This window comes from Piliocolobus tephrosceles, chromosome 4 (genome assembly GCF_002776525.5).
Source record: "Piliocolobus tephrosceles isolate RC106 chromosome 4, ASM277652v3, whole genome shotgun sequence".
NCBI classification, from domain to species: domain Eukaryota; kingdom Metazoa; phylum Chordata; class Mammalia; order Primates; family Cercopithecidae; genus Piliocolobus; species Piliocolobus tephrosceles.
In genome coordinates, this window is record NC_045437.1 from 45,736,365 (window position 1) to 45,747,558 (window position 11,194).

The 11,194-nt window shown below is 42.3% G+C and overlaps 1 protein-coding gene and 1 pseudogene across 1 annotated transcript; one reads left to right on the plus strand and one right to left on the minus strand.

Moving 5' to 3' along the window:
- Nucleotides 1–4,921: 4,921 nt before the first annotated feature.
- LOC111539883 (60S ribosomal protein L27a-like) lies at nt 4,922–5,323 on the plus strand. Its single transcript, XM_023207889.1, has one exon. It carries the CDS (start codon nt 4,922–4,924, stop codon nt 5,321–5,323), a length of 402 nt encoding a protein of 133 aa, XP_023063657.1.
- A 2,507-nt stretch (nt 5,324–7,830) lies between these two features.
- Nucleotides 7,831–8,040, minus strand: LOC111539882 (annotated as a pseudogene).
- Between the last annotated feature and the right edge of the window lie 3,154 nt (nt 8,041–11,194).

Genomic DNA, 11,194 nt, shown 5'->3' on the forward strand with positions numbered 1-11,194 from the left:
ATACTTCTAAATAACCCATAAGCCAAGGAAGAAAATCACAAGAGAAATTAGAAAATACTTTGAACCGAACAAAAGTGAAAGCCCCACGTAACGACATTTGTGGGATGCAGCTATAGTAGTGATTTAAGATAATTTTTAGCATTAAATGCTGCTTTTAGAAAACAAAAAGGGTCAAAAATTAGTGTTCTAAGTTTCCACCTTAAGAAAGTAGAAAAGGAAGGGCAAATTAAACCCAAAGTAAGCAGAAGAAAGGAAGTAAGATCTGAAATCAATGAAATAGAAAATGGACAAAGAATAGAGCAAATCAACCAAACTAAAAGTTGGTTCTTTGAAAAGATCAGGAATGAGGCACTTACAGGAAGGTGTTGAGGGATAGGTTTTATTAAAGTAGAGTTTCTCAGGCTTAGTTGTACATTAGAATCACCTGGGGAACATTTAAAACTCCTGCGTTGGGGCTGTACTTCTGACTAATTCAGAATCTCTAGGCATTAGCACATGTTAAAGCTTTCCAGGTGATTCTAATGTGCAGCTGAGTTTGCGAACATCGTTAAGAGATCAGGCAAGGCCCAGTCTCTTCACAGTGGAACACCAGCCCACCCCAACTACCCACTTGTCGGAATCTAACTTGGACTGGTCAGAGGCTCCAAAGTCAAATCCCCTCATCTCCTGCATGGATTTTATATGCCTGGCTGCTGGTGTTCCGAGGGTGCAGCAGGAGGAGGAGGAGGATGAAATCTCTTCATTTGGTATGCAGACTTTCACCCAATTTCAATAGGGTGTCTCAGGCCTGGCTTGGATCCCTAAGTCTTCTCTGATTTGGTTTCTCCACAGAGTAAACCTCCAGTCTCCTGCCAGGATTGGGGAGAGGGCATCATCTGTTGTGTAGGTCAAGGAGGAAATCTGAGAGACTTGCTGCTCCCATTTATTTAAGCTGTCTTGTTTTCAGCCCTTCTCTGCACCCCTGCTTTCAGAGTCCCAGGTTCTGCCATGTTTGGCAGAGTGAGTTACCTTCTTGCTGCCTTCTTCTACAGCAGGCTTGGGGTTCTGTTTCCTTTGGTTTGATAAATCAGTCTGACATGCACATTCTTCTCTTTCCAGCTCCCGATTTTTTTTTCTGTTGATTTTTTTTTGTCTTAGTTGTCTCCATTTCCACACCCTTAGAACTTGCGGTTTGCCTTCTTTCCCCCTTTACTATCACTTTAGTTGGATTTCATGAGACAGTGGAGATACAAGTAAGTGTCTAATCTGCCACATTTAACCAGAAATTTTCCAGAGCCTTTTTAAAAAATCAGAGCACTTAATAATTATGTTAAAAGAGAAACATTTGACAAATTACATTTAGTAGAGTTTAACTGGGTGGGCAAAAAATGAATCAGGCAGTTCTCAGTACCAGAACAGTTTCAGAGAAACTGGGGCTCCGACGGAGTTTAATACTCTGGTCGAATAACACTTATAAACAGAAACAGAAATGCGATGTACAAGAAATGGAAGTGAGGTACAGAAACAACTGGACGGGTTACAGTCCAGTGCTTGCCTTATTTTAACATGAGTAGGTGGCTGCCTGCTACTGACTGAAGCATGGCTGCTGTGATTGGCTAAGACTCAGCTAGCTGTTACAAAAGCATACCCCTAAGCTGGGTTTTCAGTTTATTACATACTAAGTTTGGTTGCAGTTGTTATGTAAGGACTCAAATATGCCAGTATGGTAGCTTTTCTCAGGCCAAATTTAGTTTAACAATGGTAATCACTTTTAGCTCAGTTACCTTCACAGGAATGCAGAATGAGAGCTGTGTTGGTCTCTGGGATATAAGAGTACGATTACAGCAGATAATAATGGTTTTCCTGCTCATATTTCACAATTTTAATTCTCTAAATAAAATGAAATTGGACTGCAGAACTCCAAATCTAGTGCTTTTAGAATTGATTGCAAAGATGATTTTATATATATATAAAATAAGATAGTATTTTGTTAGTAAGAGTTAAACTTGCCTCATTAATACTCGTGCGTTTTGTTCTCCCATAATGCTTCTAGTGGTAGCAATCCTACTATGTTGTATTGACCAGAAAAAAAAAGAAAAAGAATAAGTAGCTTTCTGTCTTCTCATGAGGAAGTCATAGTAGGCCTGTCATTTCCTGGATGTCAGAAGTGTGTCTGTACTGGTTCACTCTCCATACTCTTCCCTTGGGTTTTTAACCTTACGTTTGAACCAAGGGAAAAGCTGTTGGTCATTGCAGCTATGGACTTCACACCACAAAGCTACTGGCAAAGCAATGGATTAAGCACGTACCCAGGATGGAAACCACCTGGGTTCTAGCCTGGGCATTGCCACTCTCTAACCTGACGACCCTGGGCAAGACAGGACCCCTCTCTGGCCTTCTGGGTTTTGTAGAATAAGGGGGTGATTTCGATAATTTCTCTGAATCTTTCTAGCTTGACAAATATTGTCTATACCAATTCTTACTGAAAATAAATGTCCCCAGAAAGATATAGAAACATACTCTGCTTTTATAGGGAAATGACCCAGAAGGGCTGGGCTGGGCCTAGCTCTACCTTCACCACCTCTTTCACTGGTGGTGTCCTGAGGGTAGTGATCACTTCTGGCATTTCAATGCTTATATAGAATTGGCCCAAATATTGTCCCTCTTCTCAGGTATCCCAGCCTGGGTCTAAAAGTATGTCTTTGTGCTTTTGTGCCAGATTCCAATCCCTGGCAGTTGTGGTTTGTGGGTTGTTTTATTTCAAACAAAACAAATATAATGATTATATTTGGGCTTGAGGTCATTTTGGGGTTCTGAGATACTCCCCACTCATAACTAAGGCAAGGTCTGGAGCTAGAGGAAATAAACAGCCTTATAGACAAATTACATGAAGCTGTGCAGACGAGCGGGAACCTGCCTGGCCCGGTTGGTTGTAATGCGCCGGGCATGCACTATATGAAACAGGCCACTTGCAGGGTATTACGGGTTGAATTATGTCCCCCAAAAAAGCAATCTTGAAATCCTGACCCCTAGTACCTCAGCATGTGACCTTATTTGGAAATAGGGTAATTGGATGTAATGAATTATGATGAGGTCCTGCTGGAGTAGTGTGAACTTTTAATCCAATATGACTGGTGTCTTTGTAAGAAGATGTTGAGAAAATACAAGAGAAGGAGACACTGTGAAGATGGAAGTGGAGACTGGAGTGATGCGGCTGCAAGCCAAGGAATGCCAAGGACTGCTGGCCATCACCAGAAGCTAGGAAGAGGCAGGGGAGTCTCAGAGGGAGCATGGCCTTGTGAACACCTTGATTTTTGAGACTCTTAGCCTCCAGAGCTGTGGGACAATGTGTCCCTGTTGTCTTCAACTACCCAGTTTGGGTGGCTTACTTTATTATGGCAGCCGTAGGAAACTAATATGTAGCCAAGGTCAAGTCACCTTTGGCCATCACTAGCTATCATCCAATTAAAAAGGCATCAAAGAAATGTTTAAACCTGGTAAGCTTTGAATATAATCAAATGATCATCAATATTTAAACCCTCAAGGTAGCCAATGAGTGAAATGGAAAATTTTATACTTTCCAAGATGAATCCCTGCCATCGACCCATCTATATTTAAAACATTGGACTTTGCTTCTTGGCTCTTATTGACATTCTGTCAACAAATGATTAAGTATGTATCAAGTGCCAAGAACTGTGCTAGGTGCTGGAGATACAGGTGTCAATAGGGAACAATGTGCACCCCACTCCCTCCCAGAGTTCACATTCTTGTGAGAAACACGGACATTAAATATACTATTTCAAATAATAAATTGAAAGATTACATCCATGGAAAGGACCACAGTAGACAAATTCAAGATGCCATGTCTGCATGTGATGGGAAATCTGACTGACAGTGTAAATGTTAACCCCTGCTTTCCAAAAAGCCTCACGAAGCCAGCCTGATTTGTAGTCTTTGCTCAAATACTCCCACCATGGCTGATGTCAAGCTCTCCTGCCACCACAGCCGGGTTAGCTAGCACAGGATGCACACACAGTAGCAGGCCACTCCGTTCTATTTCCACCACACATTCCATTCTATTTCCATTGTGACCTCAGGAGCACAAATATAGAATGTAATAAAATAATTAGAACATGAAAAGTTTTGGGTGTTTATTGCATTTGTTTTTATTATAACTTAATTGTAAATGTATACCACTTAATTTATAATGCAATGTTTAACAATCGGCTTGCAAAATTCCACCTTTCGCAAACTGGGAATAAGTTTGGAGCAGAGGGTTAAGGAAGGCTTTCCCGTGGAGGTGACACTTAAAATGATGAATGAATTAGAATTAGCGAAGTACAGAAGAGAGGAAGATGACCATTCCAGGCAGGGACCATGGCAAGTGAGAAGTTCCTGGGATTTAAGAGAGCCTGGTATACCTGAGAAACTGAAGGTAAAAAAGGTGAGCAAAAATATGGAAAAATGAGGCCAAAAGGAAGACAGGGACCAAATCATGCATAGCCTTGTAGTCCATAGCGAGGATTTTGAACTGTATCTTAAATACAGTGGGAAACTATTGAAGGTGTTAAGCAAGGGAGTCATTATCAGATTTAGGTATTTAAAATATCCTTGTGCTCTGTGCATGGAATAAAACACTCAAAAGTAGATGTAAGACACTTAGAGCACAAGCACCAGAAGAAAAAGATGAATTGGACTTCAACAAAGTGAAAAACTTGTATACATTGTTGAGACTCAAAAACCGATACCCCAAAGTATGGCGCTTTGACCTGCTGAACTGAGCAAGAAGGCTCAAGGTCTCCCTGACCTTCCCCCTGCCTCCTGCCTCTCAATCCTTTGTCTCTCTCTAATCTCAGGATGAGGTTCTCTAAGTTCTCAAATCTGCCTAAAGCCTGGACTCACCAAGGAAGAAAGCAATTGCTCTTTCATCCAGGCCGCCAACATGCCATCCAGACTGAGAAAGACCCAGCAACTTCGGGGCCACGTGAGCCACGGCCACGGCCGCACAGGGAAGCACCAGAAGCACCCCAGAGGCCATGGTAATGCTGGTGGTCTGCATCACCACAGGCTCAGCTTGGACAAATACCAGCCAGGCTACTTTGGGAAAGTTGGTATGAGGCATTATCACTTAAAGAGGAACCAGAGCTTCTGCCCACCTGTCAACCTTGACAAACTGTGGACATTGGTCAGTGAGCAGACACGGGTGAATGCTGCTAAAAACGAGACTGGGGCTGCTTCCATCATTGATGTGGTGCAATTGGGCTACTGCAAAGTTCTGGGAAAGGAAAAGTTCGCAAAGCAGCCTGTCACCGTGATAAGCCAAATTCTTCAGCAGAAGAGCTGAGGAGAAGATTTAAGGGAGTCGGGGGTCCTGTGTCCTAGTGGCTTGAAGCCACATGGAGGGAGGTTAATTAAATGCTAACTACTTTTTTTAAAAAAAGGAAGAAGAAGAAAGTAATTACTTCTGGTCCCTTCCTTGGGTTTTCATTAACTGAACTCATATCGCAGAAAGACTGAAATCTGTTAACACACCTGGACAGACTTTTGTCACAAACCATTGTCGGCTCTGTGGGTTCAGCAGACTGTGTCCTTCAAACAGACTTTGTTCTTCAAGCCCATTGAATTCCCCTAAAAATCCGTTACTATCCCCACTAAATTTGTCCATGATTCTTTGTCTCCCTTCCCCACTAAGAAGAAGGGAATGTAACTATCTGTGCCCCATTGTGGGGTTGGGCAATCATTCTATGGTTTTTTCCCATGCAGGCTAATAAGTTTGCATATCATTTTCCCCTATTAATCTGCCTTTTTTCAGGTGATTTTTCAGCAGACCTTCAGAGGAAAAGGGGGAAATTTTCCCTTGGCCCCTGTAGCATCAAAGGATACTACCAAGAGACTGAAAAGACAGTTCACAGAACAGAGAAAATATTCACCAAATCACACATCTGATAAGGGTCTAATATCCAGAATATATAAAGGATGCTTATAACTAAAAACCAAACAATTCCATTTTAAATGTGCAGGTGGAGGCTGGACGTGGTGGCTCACAACTGTAATCCTCAGCCTTGGGAGGCTGAGGTGGGCGGATCACTTGAGGTCAGGAGTTCAAGACCAGCCTGGCCAACATGGTAAAACGCTGTCTCTACTAAAAACACAAAAATTAGCCAGGCATGGTGGCATACGTCTGTAATCACAGCTACTTGGGAGGCTTAGGGAGGAGAATTGCTTGAACCTGGGAGGTGGAGGTTGCAGTGAGCCAGGATCATGCCACTGCACTCCAGCCTAGGTGACAGAGTGAGGTGCCATTTTTTTTAAAAAGTAAGTAAAATGTGCAGCTGGGTGTGGTGGCTCATACCTGCAATCCCAGCATTTTGAGAGGCTGAGGCAGGAGGATTGTTGAGGCCAGAAGTTCAAGACAGGCCTGGGCAACAGAGTCAGACCCTATCTCTACAAAAAATTTAAAAATTAGCTGTGCATGGTGGCATTCACTTGTAGCCCTACCAACTTGGGAGGCTGAGGTGGGAGGATCGCTTGAGCCCAGGAGGTTGAGGCTGCAGTGAGCTATGATCATACCACTACACTCCAACCTGGGTGACAGAGCCCTGTCTCAAAAAACTAAAAATAAATAAAAATGGACAAAGGGCTTGAATAGACTTTTCTCCAAAGAAAAAGTGTATACAGTGGCCAAAAAGCACATGATAAGACGCTCAACATCATGGATCAGGAGGGAAATATAACTTAGAACCACAGTGAGATACCACTTCATGCCCACTAGGGTGACTATAATTAAAAACAATACCAGAAAATAATAAGTGTAGTGAGGATGCAGAAAAATTGGAACCCTCATATATTGCTGGTGGGAATGTAAAATTATGTAGCTGCTGTGGAAAATTGTTGATTGTTCTTCAATAAGTTAAACACAAATTACCATATGACCTAGCAATTCCTCTCAAGTATACAACCCTGAAAATTTAAAAGAGATGGTCAAACAAAAACATATACACAAATGCTCATAGCAACATTATTCACAATAGCTAAAAGATAGAAACAACCCAAATGTCCCTCAACTGATGAATGCATAAGCAAAATGTGGTATATCCATACAATGGAATATTATTTGGCCACAAAAAGAATAGTACTGATACATGCTACAACATGGATGAACCTTGCAAACATCCTGAATGAAAGAAGTTAGACACAAATGCCACATATTGTATGGTTTCATTTTTATGAAATATCCAGAATAGGCAAATCTAGAGACACAAATCAAATTAGTGCCTTGAGCTGGAGGAAGGGAGGAATAGGAAGTGCTGCTTAATGAATATGGGACTTTCTTTTGGGGTGATGAAAAGATTCTAGAACTAGATAATGGTGATGTTTGCACGACATTGTGAATGTGTTAAACCCCACTGAACTGTATACTTCAAAATGGTTAAAATGACCAAGTGTGGCAGCTCACGCCTGTAATCCCATCTCTACAAAAAATAAAAGAAAATAAAAATTAAAAAGATTGAGAGGCTGAGGCAGGAGAGTCACTTGAACTCGGGAGGCAGAGGTTGCAGTGAGCCGAGATTGTGCCACTGCACTCCACCCTGAGTGACAGAGCAAGACCCTGTCTCAAGAAAAAAAAAAGAACTTAATAAGATGGTTAAAATGGTAAATTGTATGTGTACTGTGCCACAATTTCTTTTTAAGATTTTTTTTTTTTATAAAAGTTTATTCTTAAATGTACAACAGCTCCAAGACAACACTTGATTCCAGCTTTAGGTGGCAAAAGATGTTATGGCAGGGAATATAGACGTTTAAATAAGGATGAAATAAAGGGTCACCATCTCCTCAAGCACAAGAAACAGCTTACTTTTTGCCAGGTTTCTTAATTCCACCTATGGCCAAGGGCCCCTTCCCCATGGCCTTTGCTTTTAGCTCCTTGAGTTTCTTCTGCTCCTCTTTTTGTTTCTGCTTGAAAGCCTTATCTTCCTCGTCCATCTCCTTGGCCTGCTTCTTAGGCTGTTTCAGTGGCTTCTTCTTGCCACCTTCGCGGCCGGACATGGTGCCTGCCGCCCCTTCCCCCTGTGCCACAATTAAAAAAAAAAAAAAAAAATGAATGCAAGGAGCCTGCAAGGAGATATTTGGTAGGCAGAATTGTGGAAGCTGGGAGTGAGAAGAGTCAGTCAGTGGTATCCACCAAGTTTCTGACAATAGCAACACACGGGTGGCGATGCTATTTATCAAAATGGGAAATTCCAAAGGTAGAAATGGAAAGACCTAGAGTTCCTTTTGGGGCATGTTGTGACTGAATTGCCCGAGAAGCATCTTAGCAGAATTTCAGGAGGCAGTTGGCTACCTGCTATGTCTTCCTCATGCTTGTGACCTCATATTTCCAGATGGCTGCTACGTTTCTAGGCTTCCTGTCCCTGTGCCATCAGAAAAGAAGGTGTGAGGGAGGAGTGCAGGAGGGCAAGAGAAAATGTCTTCCCAGAAACTCAGCGTATGTCTCAGTGGTCAGGTGAGTGTCCCCTGGCCACTCTTTGCTGCAGGGAATGGGGTGGGGGAGTAATTTTACTCAGCACCATCCAAGGTAAATAAAGCTGGACACTAAAGTGGTAAGGACAGTTTTTAGCCCATACTATTACAATTGTAGTAGGGAAGAGGGTCCAATGTGAACTGAACTCAACTCTGATTTGCACAGAAGTGAGTGGGTATTTTAAAGGGAGAATGGGCCTGGTGCTGTGGTTCACACCTGTAATCCCAGCACTTTGGGAGGTGCAGGCAGGAGGAGTTGAGACCTTGTCACTACAAAAAAAAAAATTATCCAAGTGTGATGGCACACGGCTGTGGGCAACAAAACGAGACCCTGTCTTGATAAAAAATAAAGGGAGAGTGAAGCAGCAGGGAGGGGCTGAGTGGGGCTCAGTAGAATTAGGGTGAAAAATTACAAGGGTTGGTCACTGTAAATGCCCATGGGGCAGCTACATCTGCCACCTGGCATTTATCAAAGTTAAGATTCCACACAGGCTGGGAGACAGGCCCCTTCCTTCCTGATGATTATCATTGTAAAGGGATTACCTTCACATGCTTGAGGAAGACACCCCTGAGTTGTAGGTGATACCTAGACATCTCAAAGGGGCAGCGAGAGGATCTCAATTGTAAGCCCTTTGTAGTAAATGCTCTGAAAGTGGTGGGGCTTATCCTCAGGGGTTGGCTAAAAACAAATAGTGAATTCTCCTCGAAGCCTTTTCTTTTCTCAGGCAGGTACTTTAAGGGGGCCTAGGGTCATCCTAGGGATGCAGCCTGGAGCTGTTAGAAACGACCCTAGTGTCTGGTCAAGTCTTTTAGTATGGAGGGTATGTTCCATTCTCCATAATGGGATTATTACGCATTATATGCCTGTATCAAAATATCTCATGTACTCCATAATATATGCACCAAAGTAAGTGCATAAGTATATGCACCTACTATGCATTAAACATAAAAATACATCTTGCAGTCAAAGATTTTAAAAAAATACATGGGCCGGGCATGGTGGCTCATGCCTGTAATCCCAGCACTTTGAGAGGCCAAGGCCAGCGGATCACAAGACCATCGTGATCCAGAAGCCAGGAGATCAAGACTGTCCTGGCTAACACAGTCAAACCCCATCTCTACAAAATACAAAAACAAAATTAGCTGGGCATGGTGGTGGGCGCCTGTAATCCCAGCTACTTGGGAGGCTGAGGCAGGAGAATGGCATGAACCCAGGAGGTGGAGCTTGCAGTGAGCTGAGATCACTCCACTGCACTCCAGCCTGGGCGGCAGAGCAAGACTCTAAAAAATATATATTATATATATATATATTTATGTATAATTATTTATATATGATATATATTTACATATATTATACATATTTATATATAATATATATTATTTGTATATATATATAACTCTCTACCTATATTATAGTCCCTATAAATATATGTGTGTGTGTGTGTGTATATATATAGAGAGAGAGGGACAGAGTGTGTGTGTGTGAGTGAGTTTTCCAGGGGCAGTGGTTTACACCTGTAATCCCAGCACTTTGGGAGGCTGAAGTGGACAGATTGCTTTGAGCTCAGGAGTTTGAGACCAACCTGGGCAACATGGTGAAACCCTATCTCTCAAAAAAATATAAAAATTAGCTGGGTGTTGGTGGCTCAAGCCTGTATTCCCAGCTTCTCAGGAGGCTGAGGCTGGAGGACCACTTGAGCCTGGGAAGCGGAGGTTGCAGTGAGCTGAAATTGAGCGTCTGTATTCCAGCCTAGATGACAGAGTGAGACCCTGTCTCAAATATATTATATATATATATATATATATATATGCATATATATGGAGGGTAAAGGGTGGAAATCATTTGTGCCAAGAGTCTGTCATTCTTATAGGCCAAGGCTGAGGCCTAACCAAGAAGAGGGCTCAGAGGGGCCTGGCTAGAGTTTGGCCAGGGAGAGGATTTTTGTCAGGTTGTGCCACTCCTAAACAAAACTGTTTCTGCTTTGTGAAGAAGAAGCTGGAATGGATATCAGAGAGGCAAATATCAGCGTCTTTCTTACCGTGTAATTAATGTGGTGAACAATTTCAGCAGACATTGGACAGGAAGTCTTGAAAATAATATCAGGTGGAGATTGAATATCTTCTTGTCTGAGGCTGAGTGATTTCAATTCCTTTCATCTTTCCTCATTGTTCGTTCATATTTGTCAAAAATGTAGTCATTTCAATAACTTTTCCCCAAGTCACTTTGACTTTCCAACATCCCCTGTGAGCTCAGATTTGGAGTCACCTTTCTTATAAAGGAAGGATAGTAAGGTATGTGTGTAAGGTTCTGTAAGGTATGTGTGTTGGTGCTATGCTCTAGGAAAGTGAAGTGAAATAACCACACAGGTGAGAGACTGAGAAAGACAAGAAACACCTGAGTAATGTAGTCCCTTTAAAATCATCAGGCCCAGCAAAGCATAGGAATGAGGCATCAGTCATGCGCCACTTCCCCACCTTGAGCTGAATAATCGTCTCTTGAAACCGCCTGCCGTATGGACTCTAAACTGAGTGTCGCCACCCAGCAATGCCATACTCTGAACACCATAACTCATACCCTATAGTTTAACAATGTATATAGCCAATACTAATGAATGTTATTTCCGGGAACCAGTGAAAATTCTGAAAAACAACGTTTGTAATCACCTCCTCTCCTGATTTGTCCTTTTTTCTTTAA